We start from the raw sequence: 19,623 nt of genomic DNA, 5'->3' as shown, positions 1-19,623 counted from the left end.
GCAGTAACTCCAGCACTGGTGTGCCTCTTGCATGACTGAAATACTGCAGACTCTTGCAGGACATAATTTTAAGGACATTATTTTCTTTCGTTTTTTTGTCATTTCTGGGCTCAGTTCCGTTACCGAGAACCCCATAGCTGAGGGTTACTTCATTTCCCAGAACTGATTATTGATTTGATTATTCCGTTGGTTCCATCATCTTGAAAGGCGGCATTAGTAGCCCAGCTCTGTCATTTTGCCATTTGCATGCAGGGGCATCGCTTTTGCAAGGACTGTCGTAACAGAAAAAAATCATCTACCAATACAAGACAGAGGTTTACTCACTTATTATGCTTGTTATAGACTGTTCTGTAGGTTGGGAAAATGCATGAAATGATGTTGATGAGAGAGTCACACGCACCTAGGTAGTATTTTGACACACCTTTTTTAAGGCTAGCGGCGGGCGATTACCGGGTTCAGTAGATGGCACTCTATCCTTCGGTTTGGTACTTCAGCCACCAATAAAGCACCGAAGGAGCAGAATTAGTGGATCCGCCACTGAAACTTCACCGCCTTTGCCCGGCGCGGCGGCACCCGCGCCTGGATGGCTGTGCCCGCCCGAGCGGGACCTTCCCCAGCCGCCGCGCCAGGGCTGCGCCTCCGCACGGCCGCTTCATCTCCTGTTTATTTCGGTTTTTCATGGTTTTCCTCCCACCCGCGGTCCTTCCTGTCGACCCCCGAGCCCCGGGGGCTGCGCGGCGGGGCGCGGGCTCCTCGCGGTCCCCCGGGCCGGGACGCGGCGGTGGGGCGGCGGGTGCGGGGCGGTGCGGGCGGCCGGGCCCGTCCCCGCGGGGCAGGGCGGCGGGCGGGGCCTGGCGCGGCGGGCGGCGGCGTTAAGGGCCGGGGCGGCCGCACTTGTTGCGGGCCGGCGGCTGGGCATGCCCCGGCGCTAGCGGGGACGAGGGGCGCCGGTGGGACCGGCCGCCGCCATGGGGCGGTACTCGGGCAAGACGTGCCGCCTCATCTTCATGCTGGTGCTCACCGTCGGCTTCTTCGTGGCCGAGCTGGTGTCGGGCTACCTGGGCAACTCCATCGCGCTGGTGTCCGACTCCTTCAACATGCTCTCGGACCTCATCTCTCTCTGCGTGGGCCTCTCCACGGGGCGCATCGCCCGCCGCAGCCGCCGGGGCCCCCGCGCCACCTACGGCTACAGCCGCGCCGAGGCGGTGGGGGCCCTCAGCAACGCCGTCTTCCTCACCGCCCTCTGCTTCGTCGTCTGCGTGGAGGCCATCCTCCGCCTCGCCCGGCCCGAGGCCATCGATGATCCCCAGCTGGTGCTCATCGTTGGCACCCTCGGCCTCGCCGTCAACCTCGTGGGGCTCCTCGTCTTCCAGGACTGGGGCGCCTGCTGCTGCCGCCGCCGCCGTCGTCGCCGCCCGCCCGCCTCGCCGCCCGCTGCCGCCACGCTGCAGGCCGTGCCCGGCGGCGCCCCGACGGGGGAGGCGGATGAAGCAGGTGCCTTTCGGCTGCATCCTCGCCGCCTCGCCTCGCCTCGCCACCCAGCCTTCCCCTCGTGTCCCGCACCTTTCCCCTTCCCGCCACCCACCCCTTTCCGTCCCCTCTGTCCCTCCCGTTTGTCCCCAGAACCCGCCAAGCTGCCGGGCCCGGCCTCTGGGCCCCTTCTGAGCCCCAAACGCGCTCAGCGCCCCGGGGGATTTCTCTAGCCTCCCTGACACCCGCCTCCGCCTTCTCCTTCACCTTGTACTTTACACTGGGCTGCTGGGCGTCCCCTCGGGATGGGAGAAGGAGGCGTTGCTCAGAGAGATGTGTGGAAAATGTTTTGGCTTGTTTTTGTTTGTTTGTTTGTTTTTTTCTTCTCATGTTTGAAATAAGTTGGTTTTGAGAAGGTTGATGTTTTTTCTGTTTGTAGAACTTATACACAACACAGCGTTTCTTCTTTGAATGCAGGTGACTCACCAAATGACCAAAAAAGCCCTGAAGAGGGGCCTGAGAAGAAAAAAGTAAAGAAGTCTGAAGCCTTGAACATCAGAGGTACAGCATGAGAGTATACTGCTTATATTATATTAACTTTAAACACTTTCTGGTTTTCACTTCGGAGGGTTTTTTTTTTTTAAGTACCATTTAAGAATTTGAGCAAAAGCCCAGGACTCTTGTATGTATATAAACAGTTATCTTTAGCAAAAAGATCTTGGTTGTATGAAATAACATTGATAATAACAAAATAATGTGATGCTGATTTGGCTCCAACTGTGCTCATATTTTGATTTTAATTCTGTAGAAGAGTGCAGCTGAACTTTTTGGAAAGGAGGCAAAGCCTACTGCACTAAGCTCAAGTCACTAGAGGCTTTATAGGAAGGTAAAGCAGGTAGGTATGAGGCACTTCTTTGAGTGTCACTGCTGTCATAGTTGAGCAGTTTTCAACTTCCAAATGCTTTTGGGCAAAACCAGAATTTCTTGAAATTCTGAGGTTGATAATGTTTTGTTGTCAGCGCAGGGAAGAAGGTGCGGAAACTAGTGCTTCAGCACAGTGTTTTTCCAGGTCCTTGAACTGTGAACCTCTGCCTGAGAGAGTCTGTGATGCGATCAGCCGTTCTTAGGTTGTAATTCTGCAGGTCTCTCGGTATCTGTGGAGTGAAACAGGATAGCTACTTTAGGAATAAATTAACCAAGAGTCTTTCTCCCTCTCTCTATAGGTGTTTATATGCTTACATGTTTGCATACCTATTCTGAGCCAAAAGCAGATACCTGAGTATGTTAGACATTGAGTTTGACCCCAAGGAAAGGGCTGTCAGAAAGCTGAAACAGAATGGTAGTTTCAGGCTTCTTATGGTCACTTATCAGCATCTGATATTCCTCCAAAGTCCTGTAAATTGACATCACGTGAATTCAGCTTAAGAGGTTGACATGGCTGCCAGGCACCTGTTTGTTTTTTTTTCTGGTGTGTGTCTGTCTACCTGTCTTTCAAAAGTCTTTTCAGAGTTGTCTGTAAGGGAAGACACTTTGGGAGTCAAACCATGTGCTAGAGTCATAATACTTTCCTGAACGTCTAGAAATTGGTGTCACTGGATATTATGGCATTATAGTGGTAAGATTATTGGAGCAGGAAAAGAAAACTCACTTTCAGGAATGGAGGAGAGAAGAAATCGATGAGTATATTTTAGAGCAGGCCTTACTTGCCTGAACGGTAGTGCTTAGGCATAACGATGCTGGGAACTTTCAGAAATGATTGAAGGATAAGGAGTTTTGTGTCAGTTACTTTAAGATACCTGTCATCTTTGCTTTTTAAAAAGAGGATTTTTTTTTTGAAGTGCTACTTTAGTATGTCATCTTTGCAAAATCTGTTTTTATTGTCCTTACAAATACTCCTTGCTTCTGTAGCCAGTGCTACAGATACGTGTCTTTAAAATTCTGTCTCAAATCTATGTTTTTCTTTTGAAGTGAGTTACATAGCTATACTTACTTCATAATTGCTTGGCAGAAAATTCTGTACATCACAGAATTGGAGCCTCCCTGAAAAACATGGCTGCACAAAATTGATTGGCAGAGGAACTGCTTCCTTGATTTTAAAAGTGGTAGGAACAGGAATTCATACATTCTGCCTGACAAGATTAATTATTGTAGTGTAAAATTACTCCTTTTACTTGAGCATATGCAGATTAGTTCAGACTTTCCAACACAAGCTGTTGGAAACCTACCAGTGTTACCTATGGTCTTACCACACTGCTTTATTTAATTTAATAAAAATTCATAATCCGTTCCGTCTTACAGCCATAGCTTTTGGGGATCAACAGGGAAATGGGTTCATTTCTGTCTAGGCCCTCATTATGTGATGTGTAACCAGGACGTACATGTTAATGGTGTTAGTAATGTAAAATAAGCATTTTCCAAATTCTGTATTCTCAATTCATAATTAATCAACTTTTTTCTTAATTCAGAAGAAGACTTTCTGAAACACTTTCCTGTTCTTTTTAAGCTGTGCTCTCTAGTTAGTTGCCTTGGCAATTGCGTCCTGCCTGTCCCTCTTGTTAGTGCAATAGCTGATAGCCCATGCTGAATCAGGATTATTTGTAAATGAAAAGGAAACACTGCAACACTGTTAGGAGGAGTAAAACCCTGTGGGAGTCTGCCAAATGGGGCAGAACATGCCTTACGCCAGCAGAAAGAGCTGGACTCACTGGAAGCTTGTACTTTCTTATCTGACCCAAGTGATTCAGAGGAACTCCAGTGGCTATTGCCTTCACTTCTCATACAGAAGATCAATGTTCATGCACAGAGCTGGCAAGTAACAGCAGCACAGGCACAGCTCTAGGTGTAATCCAGTGTCCAGCATCACCAAACAGTCAAAACTCTTTGCTGTGTTGTTAATGAGTTTTGGAAGGAGCCTTTTACAACTTCTCCAGCCCAGTGGAAGTGATTAAATTGGAATGAAGCTCTTGAAAGTGCTTGTCAAAGGGATGTTAAAAGGAGGTGGACCATTTTAGTCTCTGACAGGCTTTGAATAACAAGTATTGGCAAAGAAATTAACTTCATATATTTAGAGATGTAATGAATTAGGCATGGGTTGGAATGAAATCTGAGTCTGAACAGTAAAGACTGAGAGAACTGGTTTGCATTTGAGCAATGATGGGAAGAAGGAAGATTATGTAAAGTAGTAAAAAAAAAAAAAAAGGGAGTTCTTAGATTTTCGCAGCTTTATAGCAAGAAGACTACTTTGGTCATTGTAGTTGAAAGGGCAGCTAAAAATGTGTTATTACAAGAGCCTGTTCTGTGTCATTACCGTTTGTGCAGAAACATGTCTGCAGATGTAGAAAGTGGTACCCAGCGTTCCTCTCAATTTAGAGTAATCCAGGCACATATTAAACTGTGTCATCCGTGTGACTGTATCTCAAACCAGATTCTGATTTTTTTGGGGTCTGAGAGTCTAGTGTTGGTGGAACAGGGTTTAATATGACTAGTAATCAAGCTTGATCCAAAAATTGGAGTTTGAAGGCGTTTGGAGCCATAGGAATGGGCTTAGGTTTCACTTAGGTAATTTTTCAGATTTCAACAGTGTCATAGAAGTGATGGAGGAGAATAACTGTTACTGGGGGTGGTCTGTGGCTTTCTTAGCTTCCAGGGCAGAATGGGTAGATTTAGTCATAATTTTTTAATTGAGAATTGAGATTTAATGTGCCAGGATCTCTTAATAATCTGCAGGCATTTAAGCAAACACATTTTAGGTTGCCATGGCATTGCAGTTGGACCGCAGTTGCCAGCATACCCTGCATGTTTAATAATGCATCCCACTTAAGCAGCTGTGGTTCAGAGTCAGTATTTCCCTTGCTGTTTTGTTCTGAAAACCGTTATTGAAAACTCCAGGTATGATGTTGGTGCCTGGAATAATGCATTTTTCATGTCAAGTAGAACAGACTTGAAAAACGCAGCATTACCCTCCTCCCACCCCCCAAAAAATGCCACCCCTAATGGAAATTGTGCCATTTGTTTCAGGTGTTCTTTTGCATGTTATGGGAGACGCACTGGGATCTGTGGTCGTGGTAGTTGCTGCTACAATCTTCCATGTACTTCCTCTGGGGAATGCTCCATGTAATTGGCAGTGCTACATCGATCCAAGCCTGACAATAATTATGGTGTTCATCATCTTGTCTTCTGCATTCCCACTTATCAAGGAGACTTCAATTATTTTGTTGCAGATGGTTCCCAAAGGTGTTAATATGCAACTACTGAGTAAGTAAAATTTGTTGTTGAAATGCTATTAATTTTAATGATATGCTTCAATGCATATGTTATTTCTGGAATGACATGTTTGGATTATTTACTCATAATAGCTCTAAATTCTCAAGAACTGTGAGGAATAGTCACATGCCTGTGTCTTAGCAACATGAATCAAATCTCTCTGGATTAGTTAAAGCATGTATTTTGAGAATGTGGTACTCCAACAATACATCAAAAATACCAGGTCTTGAGCTGTTAATGCTTTGTGTGGGGTGTTTGTGAAAGAAACAATATTGAATTTACAATATTTTCCAACCCTTCAGCAGCTTCTTCCGAAAGGCTTCCAAAACAGCTTAGAAATTTCCATTGAGGTTGGTTAATTTTGTAGCATTGTTCACACGGGTTAATTGTGGGGTAGCCCTGGCTACTTCTGGAATTCCACCATGCTCAGGACTAAGGAAACCCGAAGATGTGGGTTTGGCCAAGGAAGTGGTGCTCTAATGTTGCTTCTGTGAACAGCTGGTAAATTACCATTAGGGAGCCTGAGGGACGGGTGAACCCGAAAGGAGAGGTGGCCTGCTCCTGTGGTCATCTGGAGGCTGAATTGAAGGCAGCTGCAGGCAGACATATTTTACTAAGCACAACTCTTTTAAAGAGATAGTTCAGAGACTGCTGCTTTTGGATAGGGCTCTTAATGAGAAAGCTAGGACACCAAAGTCTCTAACACCTTTCTCTTATGTCTTCCAGCTGACAGACTAGCTCGTGTACCAGGGGTTAGCAGCCTTCATGAGGTGCATGTTTGGGAGCTTGCAGGTGGGAAGAATATTGCTACTCTTCATATCAAGTGCCAAACCCCTACTGATTACCAAGATGCTGCTTATAAAATACGGAAGGTTTTCCATGAAGCAGGGATCCATTCTGTGACCATCCAGCCCGAGTACATTGACCACAAGACCTCCCTGCTACTGTGCAGCTCACCCTGCATCTCAAAAGCTTGTGACTCTCAGCTGTGCTGCAGTCAGCGGGAGCCCGCCCTGGCTAAAACTAACGGCTATACTGAGAAAAATGATAGTTGCCTTTCTGCACTGCATAAAGACAATGGTTCAAGTAAAAATGATGTTGAAATCCCTATCGAGTACCCACTGGCAGAGAATAGCGTTAAAAATGTGAAAAATTGTGACAGATCTGATGGCAAATCACAGTTGAGCAGTACCCGACTTTAGGCAATTCCCTTTACTCTGCATTATGTTTTCATAGAACAAACATATCCTGTCTGGGAAAGGGGCCATTGGTGGTTGTAGCTGAAGTTGGTGTGGTAAAAAGAACCTGTGCTTTAGCTGTAAACCAAAATACACTAAACCCCCCTTGTATCTGAAATAAGGATTAATATTTCCACAAAGGGTATTGCATTCATCTAAGATTTTTCTGAAACAGCCTAACTCAATTCCTTACCAAACTACGTGCGACTTTCTGTTGTTAGAGTGGATGGGGTGTATTGCTGTCTGCACTGATGCTTGCAGTTAACGGCCAGTGACACTGGGAATGAAACTCTGGCCTTTTCTGCAGTAGCAAGCTGTTTCCTGAAAGCCCTGTGGCCAGTTAATGATTGTACTGGGCTGAAGTACTGTATATTTATAAAGGGCTTCAGTAGAGATGCTTTACTGATCGTTAAAACCCATTTTTGCATAGACAGTTCATGTTTAACAGTAACGTTTGTGCTTCTGGCCAGTGGGATTTGTGCATGAAATTAAGAGTCTCCAAGGGGGAGGGGAAGCACTCAGGAATTTTGACTTGCATTGTTTTCTTGATTGACTCCTGTATTTAGGGACAGAGCAGAAGCTGGTCTTGCTTCTCTACTAGTAATACTGGAGTCCTAGCCTAATCACAGATAAGTATGCTGAAGGACAGACTACTTGTTACGAAAGCAATGACATACTAATGTTGTCTGTACTGATCCTAGCAAATGGAAATACAAGCAGTCATCCAGTTAACTTTTCTCTTATTCACTGCTGTGATTGTACAACTCAGTCTTTTTTATTTTTATTTTCCCTCCTGACAACAGAAGTTATATTAGCCATGGTCTTAATTCATCATTGTGCAGGATGATTGCAGTATCTCTAACATTGTCTGTCATTATTCATGCTGAATAAATAAGCTAATGTGTTTATTATGAATAGTTAAAATTCTGCAGATCTATTATTAAGACATAATTTAATATTGTATTAAGAAAGTCCCTTTGAAGTTTTATATGCAGTATTATCGCTTAGAGGGAGCGCTAAAAAAAACCTACAGGTGTTTTTTCCTGGTTTAGTTTCAAATATTTCTTGTTGGTTTGTCTTAAAGGTCTAAGCCCTTCCCTTTGCCCTGCCCCTCCTCTCCCTGCCCAGAGGTGTATCTCAAAGTCTGTTTGGTGAAGCAGTTCCATTATCTTTTTGCTGCTTGCTCTTTCTGAAGGCATGCGAGAGTGCTCTAATGAAAATAAGATGACATGCCCTGTCACTAGCGCTGAATTTAGGTGAGGTGTGTTCTCCAGGTTTCTGGGAGAGGAGAGCCACTACCTAATCCACACTGAATGTAGCTCTTAGCCTCACTGGCTATGCAGATCAGATCCAGAAGCTTTCAAGTACACACTGTTGTCAGAAGCAGCCTTTCAACGGTCTGTGTGGCCTGGGCAGGCTATTTTATTCATTTATTCATGGGGACACCTTTTATAAAATAGTGGTGTCTTTACCTCAGTGACACCTTACTGAAAGGGCAAATTGATTTCCTGCCTGGACTGGGAAAATACCAAAACCTTCTTGTAAGGCTGGCTTGAAAGCAACCAACTCCTTATTAATAAGGGCGATTACATTAAATGAATGAATATTAAAACACACAGCAGGATATTTTGCTGCTTGGAAAATGGTATTTACTGAAGCAGTGATTGCAATCTAAATAGCACATTTCTAGATTTGTAGTTACCCCTTCTGAACAGATTCTTGGGTGAATTAATATATTTGATAGACTTTTATTGTAGGTTTGTATTATATAAATTAAACTATGTGTTAGTATAATTAAAAGCTTGATCCTCCAGTTTGTTTGATTCTGTTGGCAGCAGCAGGATCTTGTTTAGCAGTTATTGCACGAATTAATGTAAATCAGGAAATGTTTTAAGAATTACTCTTTTAAAAGTGTGTGGCATGAAGTAAGATGGCCCTTTCTTCTGTTCTTTTTGTCCTAAACATCATCATCAATGACAATAAAATGTCGAGGTTTAGATGTAAATAACAAATATATTTATAGGTTTTTTGAGAACTAGAATAGAAGGCTCCCAAAATAACAACAAAGTCTATAGGAGGACTTGCTATGCAGATATCCTCTAAAACAAGCACTCTTTCATAATTACACATTTGTGTCTTAAGTCAGGTAATTTTTTTTATATGTACACTTTATTAAATGGTTGAAGGATGAAATGGCAGTATTGTTGTGTCTGAAATTAGAGAAAACTAGTATCTGTAATGTTGGGGCATTTGACAAAATGGACCATCTTCTTTATCCTTCCAGTGTTTGTTAAAACTGTGCTTATCTATTTTTTTTTTTTTTTTTAAGCTTTTAAAAGTGTTGTAACCTGAAAATACAATGAAGTAACATTCTTAAACATTTTTTCTTGTCTGATTGTACTGTAATTGTTGCCTGTGAATGAATAGGAAAATACCAGGGATTATAGAAATCTTCAGGTCTAGAAAACAAGCAGATTTTAAATTTGCTTTACTATTTAAGCAAGCAAAACCAACAGAGCTATGTTATTGATGAGATGAACCTTGCTTTTTCTGTGTACAGACTTTCAGGGTATTCAGCTAACGTTTCTGACCCGATATCCTTGCCTTCCTTTGAGTCCTGCAACAAAATCTTTTCCTCCTCTGTTTTAAGTGTGTCACAACTAGGCTGTACTAGGTGGCCCCTCTACTTCTGTAGAAGACTTCGTTCCAATCAGTGTGTATTTTATATTGGCTGATTTTTCTTCAGTTCTTGACGTATCTCTTTTAATTTAATTCTCTTGAAGTATGCTTACCTCATTTTGAAATACAGAATATTTCAGTGTTTGCCCTTACCTGTGGGCACTTGTTCTAAATTCAGTTTTGTAGCATATTGCACTGTCATAAAATCTCTTTTCTGGCCTCTTTAGCTTAATTGCTTTTTTCCCTCCGATTCAGTAACATAAAATTTCTGGTGATTACAGGTTGATTGTGCTACTCCGTCCTCTTCAAGTACTTCCTTATGATTACTTAATTATGGCCTTTGAGTTCTCTTGCAGTAGTTGCCCCTATTTGTCCATCACTGTCTGTAGCAAAGGAAATCTGCTTAAAATACAGGGGACTTTCAACTGGTTATCCAGCTTATGTGGTGTTCTGATCCACAACCAGTCATACATATGACCTAGTTGTACAACCATGAAACATTTGCTAGCCTTGCCATATAGTTTTGGAGTAAAAGTGAAATTAGGAATAAATTAACAGCAAGTACTGGCCTTCATTAGTCATGGGCCATTTCTTAAAGTGAATAAATTTTTTGTCACCTTTTCATATGTGCAAAATGTGCCAATTTGATTGTTAATTTTTCCTTCTTCTCTAACTCTCTAAATGCAGGTCTTGCCTTTGTTCTTCTATGTAAAGAAAAATAACTAATGCTATTTTTAGGAGTATTGCTATTTGTTTTACCAAGTCTTCAGCTGGTTTCCTTTTCCTTATGCTCTTTATGATATTTTTTTTTGACTTGTAGTACAACCGTGATTTTTTCCTTTTAATGTTTTTCCTATTCTTTGTCTCCACAGTAAAAGTGGTATGGTTTTGCTAGCCTCCTGGTCATGGTGATGTACCTATAATACCATTTAGAAATACCTCTTTTATGCACTGGTTTAATTTTTGCACTCCATTTTATTCAAATTCACCCTCTTTCTGGTTTTGCTATGTGATATGCTTTACCATTTCAAACCACTTTTTGAAAATTAGTCCTTCCTATTTTTGCCCCCTTCCCTACCTGTTTATAATGCTTACTGTCCTGAATGCTCCCTTTCATTCTGAACTTTGAAGGGAATATGCCAGCATCCACATTTCCCCCGATGTGAAGTTCATCACCCAAGGTCTATGGATGGCTTGATGTGAGCTGTTCCAAGGACTAATGTATTTCCTGTGATCTGTGTAGAAGTGTTGTCTAAGTAGTCATCCTGAGATATATATTTATATATACTTAAATTCTTTATAAACACTCCACCTGAACCAACTTTTTCAGGAAGGTTGGTTTCTTAACCCGAAAAGGTATAATGAAATCCGTAGCGTTCATTAGTCATTCATTGACACCTTAGAGGAAAGCTTGGATCACTAATTGGAAGGCAGGTAAAAGGGATGTTTCTGAAAGGATAATACAAAAGCTATGAAGATTTCTATAGGTTCTACTACTTACTCTGCTGTACAGTGGAAGCACTGTCTATGTTAAATACATTATTTGAACAGTGATACCGTGATATTAGGATGTCACTGTATAAGATTGTTACATTTATGGAGTTGTGTTGCTTAAAAGTTTCCTCCGGTTTTTCTGTTCATTATGTGATTTAAATAATGTGCCAAAATGTAATTTCCATGTTTGCTGAATCAATGAATTGTAAATCTCATTGTGGTTTTATTAACTATTAGTGAAAAATTACTTAAAGTTTTATGTACAGTTATATTTTTTTCAAAATGAAGTCTGAATGTCTTGTAAATAAAGTGTATTTTTAAATAAACCTGTTCTGAGCTTGATGTATGTTAGCAGTAAGGAGCTTGTGTCAGTTTGGATAATTTTAAGACCTTTGCATGAGTCAAGTCTGTTCTTAACCTGTGAGCTTGTTAATGCTGCAAATTTTGTTAGTATTTGGAAGAAAAGGGGACAGACACTCGAAAGCTCTTCCTCTGCAAGCATCCTAGCCTTGCCTAACCTGGGAGTGAATTCAGAGCCTGTAACTCCTGGGTACCAGACAAGCATCTTGGCTGCAGCTGGATGGTCTCTTCACAGAACACGGGTGCTGTTTCACTACCCATCTCTGCTAGGTTATTCCTGCTCATTTGGTGATTAGCTTCTACTCAACAACCCTCCTGCTTCTCTGTCTTCAGGCGCACATCTCTGTGTGTGTGAAGGTGTTGCTTCATGGAGAAAGTAGACTCTATATGTAACATCAGGGTCAGGAGAGCTTTGAGATTCTTGCTTCTGGGTTTCAGGACCTGAATGTGCATGTTAAAAATGAGATGAGGCCTAACACTACAAGTTTAGGTGCTGGTTTTCGAGCAGCAGTCATAGAGGTGCCCTCATATGTTCCTCTCTCCTTAGCATTGATTATCAAGTCATCTGCCACATGGGTCCTACTCCATTGTGTCTGATTCTCCAGCTGTCCATGTACCTATACATTTTTCTTAATAATGATTCATAAGGAGGCAGTAGTAGTTATGCCTGTCTTTTTAAAAATCATCTTCTGAAGTATGTCCAAATTGCAGAATCTACCTGAATATTCCGTAAGAAATTCAGTTCAGTTTTGGCCAATACCTTGCCTGTGTCCCATGCTTGGTTGATGTTCTTCAGCTTGTAGCTGGTGGACCACTAGTGTTTTAGGAGACAGAAATGCAAAATCTATAAAGCAATTCCTGACAAAATTGAAATAATATGTATGCTCAAGAGAAAAAAAAAATTAAGAACACAACATAAATGTTGAGGGTTTAACCTAACTATTACTGCTTGTACATGAAAACGATCACAGCAAGGCTGTCATGTGATCCTGGAATTGCTTTTCAAAGAGGTAAGATCATGCTTCCATGAATAAATGTTGAAAAACACCATTTTAGGAACAAGGGCTGATGGATTTGGAGCATGCAGCTTTAATCCTGACATTTAATGAACATTTGCCCTGCTGCACAGACTGACATAAGGCAACTGAAATTTAAGGACTTCTCCTCTACACAGAGGCCCTTAGCTTGTATCTGAGTCCCCCTGGAGCAGAAGGTATTTTCTCCATTAGAGGGCTGCTACTGTTTTGATACTTGGCTACCCTCCAAAGAAGTCACGGAAGAACTAGGTTGGCCTGGATGTAATATTGTGTTTTTAAAAACAGTCTCTAAATTGAAAATTCACGATCTGTATGGTTTTATATGTGTCCAATATTTATATATGCAAAATGCTTATGAATTCAAGTTATAATATATATTTGCAATTACAGTTTGTTGGGCTTTCAGATGTGTGGTTTTAAACCCATACACTTCTGTAAGAATATTTTAAGAGGCTGCTATGGATTCCCCACGGATGTGTGCACAACATCTATCTGCTGAGGGGAAATACTTTCTCATCTGGTGGAGATCCTGTTCTGATCCAAAGTTGTTGTAAGAAGTGGGGAAATAATAGTGGTCACAAACGGGTGATGAAGGGTCAGTTAAATTCACTGGCAAATTTAGAATATAGATGGGATGAAATTAGCGAATCTTCCAGTTAGGACAAGAGAGTAGATGTGCAATGAAATATTGAGGGAATTTAATGAGGTATTCAGCAGGGATAAGTAAACCTCTGCCTCTTTAGGGACACAAACATTGCCCTTTGATGCAAAGATGGAATTTATGTTGAGTCCTAGCTGTATTTTATACAGAGAGCTATTTTGCTATAAAATTCTGGATGGAGAGGCATAGTTGTAATGCTTACCATCAACTCTCCAGAGAAGTCACTAGAGCAGCCCTATAGGTTTGTGGCTGAACTCATCTCTGCTAAAGTGACACTGGCTGTGTGATGAAAGAAGCACATATCTTGGTCAACAGAGATATCAGGCATTTGAATAACTGTGAAGTGTTATCAACTACTTCTATAGTAGTAAATTAATTATACCTGGGAATATTCCAAGGCAAAGAGACCAGCCAGCATAGAAGAGCTTGCATCTATGCAAGTAAAATATCATCCACTTTGAAAGAGGGTGGCTCTGTGCTGATGGCCAACTGAGATTAGGTCCTTGACTCTGGACTGTGCCCGGGAACGGCCGTGGAGAGCAGTAATTGCTGCAGGCCATGAAATGCTTGAACAGCTTACTAGTATAGAAGATCATGTTTCATGCTCAGTCACTATTTAATGCCCAGTCACTGTTTGCTAATATTGGTGAGGCCCTTGGTCCCTGAGCCTTTGTGCTATTTTGCAAGGTAGCAGTACCTGCAGGAGGAGATGAAGCTGGTGGTGGTTTCTTGGGATCTGGGGCTGAAAGGTTTCCTCTTTTTCCACACCTATGATGTTCTATACCAGTGTGCAGGGTGAGCTGGGAGGGGAAAGGCTGCCTGGATCAACAGTGCAGTCAGCAGATAACACTATCATCACAGCTGCTTGCATGGCTCTGGAAACAAAAGGCACAAGGCAAGTGGCACGTTCGATATGGTGTTGCACTTTGCTTTACCTCCTTCCAGTCCTAGTACTTTTTTTTTTTTTTTTTTTTTTCAGCATTCACCCATGTTTATTTAATAAAGCTCTGTGTTTGTTTAACCCCAAATTGCAGACCACACTGTAGTGAGGAGAGGGAAACTACGGCAAGAGGCTTCAGGGTATGTATGGGAAAATAAACCTATGAAGACATTCTACAAGTTATTGAAATGGTACAGTAGGTCCACAGTCTAGGGTACAGAAAGTTTTGTAAGTAAAGGATTGCATAATTCAAGAGGTAGAAAACAACCCCTTTTTCAATATAAACTTTAAAAATCAATCATTTAAAAAGCATCTGATGCAGATGAGCTGATCCCCCAAGTTTTAAGCCAGGAAGTACAACAGGCAGCAGGAAATCAGTACAATGAATGCCATGACATCTCGCAGAACAGCAAGTGGTTTAATCACCTATTTCTTTTTCAAATTGCCATACGAAGTAGGCATGGTATCCTTTCTGCATATTCCGTTTCCATTGCCCGAATTGTTCACTGAAAGTGTTTTCTTATGGCTGGGGTTAAGGGCCCAGCAGTGTGCGGGGTCTACCCTGGAACAAAGCACCTACCAGCAACATAGTACCTGCAACTCTTGTTCTGGCTGGTGCATGCTTCAAATATTTGCACACAAATGAGTTTGGGGATGTTGCCATCTGGGGAGCACCATTCTACTTGTGAACATCTCTGGCGTTGTGTGATTTCCAAGAGTGTAAGTGGGTGTTTGGTAAGTGCTGAATTGTCTGGGTATAGATTGTTAAGTCACAGTGAAGCATGTCAATAACAGTGCCAAGAGGAGCTGCTTCCCAGCCCTCGCTGAAGAGGAAGAGGGTCTTGCTTCTCCCCCAGAGCCATGCCAGCTCTCAGAGAGAAGACCTGTTTTGGACCAGACCCATAGCCGTGCTGTGACAAAGGGACATTGTGCATCCCCTGGGACAAATTACTTCAGCTGCTGCAGGGGAAGGATTTGCTGAGGCTTTCAGATAGGGAAGAGTGGGAACCTGTGCAACTCCCTTGGTGGCCCCCAAAACCCCCTTCTCTGAGTACCAGCTTTGCTTTCAAGCACAGTTTCTGAGGCCATCCAAGAGTGGGCAGTGGTGTATGTGTTATCTTTCTGCCTTCTACTCCTGGATGCTTTTTACGTGAAGGGAAAGGACTTGGAAATATGCTAGGTATTTTTTATGATTTCCCTTAATTCCCATTGTCTGCAGATGTGAGCTTTTTCATTTGTTTGCTATAACTCTAATTTTCCCCTGCACTTTAGTATCCAAAATATGAAATGTGATCCTAACTGACCAGCTCCTTACACTTGCAGTCACAGGAAGTCTATCTACCCCTGACAGTAACGCTGGCTTGTCTTTTATGCTAATATGCCAGCACTGTGTGTCTGCACTGAAAGAGGAAAAAGCAAAGGCAGAGATCCCAAGGTATAGTACTCCTAAGGGTTATGAAGTTCTATAAATAATGAAATGGATTATGCTTCCTCCTGGTGTAAGGCAGGCTACTGCTCCTCCAAGAAGAAAACTGATCATTTCGGGTTGGTGGTTGGGCTGATGTGAAGGCTATACCTAAAGCCTGCCTTCAGCAGACTCAGCATCACTGTCCTTGTGGTTCTTTCAGCTTTGCCAGCCCAAGAAGGAAGGGATTTGGGTCCTGATGCAGGAACAGAGGAGCAAATTATCTGCGGGTGGAAGTGAGCACAAGTGTGTTGGCTAGAAGTTCTAGCTATTTTCACCAGCTGAAAATTTGTCCCTGTGCTCTGCTCTACTCTATGTGGCAGGGAACTGAGCTATTGGCACAGCAAGGAGGGGTTACACAGAGGCTCAGTGACCATCTCAAGGGGATGAAAATTTATTTTTCTGGCTACAGCGAGGATCTCCAGGGGCCATGGAGCAGTAAGGCAATGATCCCCTGCTCCTGCTGACAGTGGCCCCTGTTCCTGTACAGAGATGTATATATATTTCTTGCAGAAGGCAAAAGCTTCTGCTAATTATGTTATATTTGCAACCCCCAACTAACACTGATGTTGTGTTTCCTTCTGAAAGACAAATACTGTCTCTCTTAAGCACTCTGTGTCCTGGCCAAAGAGTAATCATGTGAGGCAGCAGCGACGGGAGACCAAGGGGAACAAAGAGGAGACTGGCTCACAGGGCTCTTTCAAAGTAGTTGTTCACTTGGCCAAGGAGTTCGGCAGCTTGCCTGTGCCTTTTTTGAATCCAGTGTCTATCGTACAGCCCCATGCCTGTGGCTGTGTGGATAGGGTAACCTTCTTTGTATGGGACACACCACACACAAAAAGCAAAAAACAGTCTGGGCAAATGTGACCTCAGGACAAAGAGCCTTAAGGAAGAGAGTGATAGAGCACACCTCTTCTGTAGGACAGAGGTTGTTTCCACAGCAAGGGCCAGCAGCAGCTCTGCTGCTTGAAAGGCAGTCAGCAGAGAGGGGCTGATGAAATGCAGAAATGTCTTATATTTGACACACACATGCACATATATATATTTGGTTTTGCATGCACACACGTGTGTATACACACACATGTATACTGACATATATATGAGTGTATGCTACTGACTGTATCTCACCATATTTATTATCATTTAGCAAATGAGAGTTTTTGCTTTAGTCACGGTGCCGTACAAATACCACTTGCTGATATCTTCTATCTGGTATATTCTTCCTGCTTATCACTTTGAAAATGGACCTATTCAGTATGTCAGGATTGCATAGTTGCCCTTTAAATAGTTGTGCGTCTGCCTGGCAGAAACTGCCAGGGTCTAGCAGCAGGGTTTTGTGTGTATTTGGTATATTTTCTGTACCATTAATGAGCACTGCTCTGTGGATCCCAGCTGTGTGAGGCATCTTTCTGCTAGATACTGAAGTTGTGTAAAGGGCAGAGGCATAATAAGTGGTCTTTCCTTGTCATGAGGTTCATGCTGATTTTCCCTGCTGTGGTTGATCTGAAAGCAGAGAGGAGTGCAAAAGTAGTCTTTAAAGGGTAGCTAGACATGCACAGGAAGAAAAGAAGAGGGCATGTATGGCCAAATACAACCATTCCCCCGTGAAAAGTTGTCCTGCTGCTTTGTTCAGTGGGTAACTACTACTGCAGTGTTTTTTTTGGCTGGCAACAGTGTCCATAATCTGACCAGCTCTTATCACCCCTCCTCAAGCATGCTGGGTCCTGCTCCACCCTGACTCTATCTGGGGGCTCCAAACTCTGTCCCCTCCAATTCCTTTGATTATTTTCCTTCCGCTTGCTCTTCTCAGATGCTTTCTCTCTTGTCACCCAGCACACTCCTAATCTTTCTTCCTTGCCCATCTGTCCAGGGCTGCCAATCTCTGCCTCGCCAGCATGCTGTTGGCCACCTTGCTCTTGATGTCTTTCTTCTTGGAGTCCTCTTTAGCTTAGTCCTGGAAAAAGTCGAAAAGGGAGGTGTTCAGAGTGGCCAGGCCTAGGGCTTGAGAGAGCATTCAGCTTGAGAACTAACTTGCTCTTTACAGAAATGCTCAATTTTATATCTAGACACAGAGGTTGAAAATACTGATGGCAAATTTTCTTTTTTGTTGAAAACTATCCAGAGGTTAGAAAGTTTGAAGACGTGAGAACTCAGCTCAGTTACTGTGGCTAAGTAGAAGTGTTTTGAAATACTATTACTACTAACAACAAGAAAGGAAAAGACTGTGGTGACTAGTTTCAAACAATTCAGAGAAGGGGATCAACACAAAGATAGCCTGCAATATTGCTACTTAGGGAAATATTTGTGAACCCTCAAAACTTTTGTGGGAAACCATGTAAATTCAGGGGTACAGGAAGAATTTGGCTAGTCTATTTTCCACAGCCTTCTTCAGGGTCATGCAGTGACCTCTGACACAAAGCTCCCTTCAGCTGATGAGTGCTCTCCCTTTGGCAAAGATCACAGATATCCTCAAAACCATCCTTGAGGTCCTGCCCATCCACAGCACTGACAAACCACCCCCTTTTTAAACCTGATTTTTGTCTTATTTGAGACCAGGCTGGCCTTCGCCACCTTGGTCTGATGCCTCACAGTAGCAGCATTCGGAAAAACGCAGAGCATCCTTCTGATGCGTGATTTTTCTCAAGACATCAAAAACATTTTAGAGAGTTTGGGGCGAACACAAAATCAAGAACGATGTGCCTGTGTATGTGTCTCTTGTTCTCAATTTATTGTTTGGGGTGGGGAAACAAAGAGAGTGTCTTGGGTTCAGGTACAATAGAGATTCGTATGTGCTCTTTACTCAGCACCATGTGCTTTAGCATAAACCTCCTGACCCCTATGGAGCTGCTGCTGTCTTGATAACAAGCAGACATTATGAGTTAATGCTCATAATAACATTTCATTTGGTAAAAGATTTCCAGGGTTTACAACTTTGAACCTGTTATCCTACATCAGATTAATACAACTGTATTTACCAAAGTGATTACAAGGGCCCTTCTCTTGAGATAGGCAACTTTTCTTGTATGAATGATTAAACAATTCTGACTAATTTGACTGCTGTTAGACTTTTTAAGGAAAGAAGTCTAACAGATCTTGAGCAAAGATTCCAGGCACTTAACCTTTTAATCTGATTAATTAAAAATGAAGTTCGGCTGATTTGAAAGACTGGTGATTCTGCCTTCACTGACACCATGGGTATTGCCAGAGCTGTGAGACTGAGCGTCGTGATCCTCCACTGCGACACTCATCACTGATGCTTGTTTTGCGCAGCTGAACCAATGCCTCTGTTCTTTCAGATTTTTTTTTTTTAATCTGTTACCCACTGCCGCCCCCGTGCCAAGCTTTCAATGATAAGACTATGTTAATAAGGCTGAATTTTGTTTGCCCAGCTGAGCATTGTAAAGAAACCCTCTGAAGTCTTGTTTGACTATATACTAAGGAGTAAATGTTTAAAAATGTTAATCTGCATGGAAGTGTCCTAAAGTTTATTGCTCTTAATATTACTAATTGTTCCTTTATTAGGAGAGCACGTGAGAATGGGTGAAGGTCAGAGCCCTGTTTTGCCAGATGTACTAGAAACATAAAACGAGTGGCACTTCTGAAGCCTGAAGAATTTAAATTGTAGACCAAGTTCCCCAAATTCTTGCTGATTTGGGGATATTTTTGTTGCGAGTTTTGCTTCTAGTGGGATTTGGTGTGAGTACCCAGTGTAGCTATGGTGAAAGTGGTGTCAGGAGTATGTGTAACTTTTGCTTCATGGTTGCTTTGTCTTGACTTTAGATTTAGTGATGTTGAATCCAGATACAAGTTAGTACATCAGGATTTATGCATGTAGATATATAGGATTTGTGCATGTAGATACATATTTATCAGGGAATTTACTGTTCTATGAATAGCTTAGGCTTAGTAAAGGGATTAGGTTAATGAGTACGTTCTTCAGCTCTGACAGAAGTGCTAGTCCTCGTATCTGTCAGGCTTTGTGCTTCACCTGTGGATTCAAAAAGGAAGTTACTTGG

At 42.5% G+C, this 19,623-nt stretch overlaps 1 protein-coding gene across 1 annotated transcript; it reads left to right on the top strand.

Annotated features, from left to right (window-relative positions):
- The first annotated feature begins 927 nt into the window (after positions 1-927).
- SLC30A10 (solute carrier family 30 member 10) lies at positions 928-10,334 on the top strand. The gene is made up of 4 exons (XM_074926266.1): positions 928-1,494; positions 1,948-2,031; positions 5,488-5,724; positions 6,460-10,334. The coding sequence occupies exons 1-4, from the start codon at positions 969-971 to the stop codon at positions 6,933-6,935; spliced, it is 1,323 nt and encodes a 440-aa protein (XP_074782367.1). The 5' UTR covers positions 928-968; the 3' UTR covers positions 6,936-10,334.
- The last annotated feature ends 9,289 nt before the right edge of the window (positions 10,335-19,623 follow it).

The sequence above is a fragment of the Athene noctua genome, chromosome 1, assembly GCF_965140245.1.
Source record: "Athene noctua chromosome 1, bAthNoc1.hap1.1, whole genome shotgun sequence".
NCBI lineage: Eukaryota > Metazoa > Chordata > Aves > Strigiformes > Strigidae > Athene > Athene noctua.
The sequence above is the reverse complement of the archived record's forward strand: the minus strand, read 5'-3'. Positions and strand labels throughout refer to the sequence as shown.

Coding starts and splice junctions, on each gene's coding strand:
- SLC30A10 (XM_074926266.1), top strand. CDS start 969: ATGGGGCGGTACTCGGGCAAGACGTGCCGCCTCATCTTCATGCTGGTG. Junction 2,032..5,487: donor TGAAGCCTTGAACATCAGAG/GTACAGCATGAG, acceptor CATTTGTTTCAG/GTGTTCTTTTGCATGTTATG. Junction 5,725..6,459: donor TGTTAATATGCAACTACTGA/GTAAGTAAAATT, acceptor TATGTCTTCCAG/CTGACAGACTAGCTCGTGTA.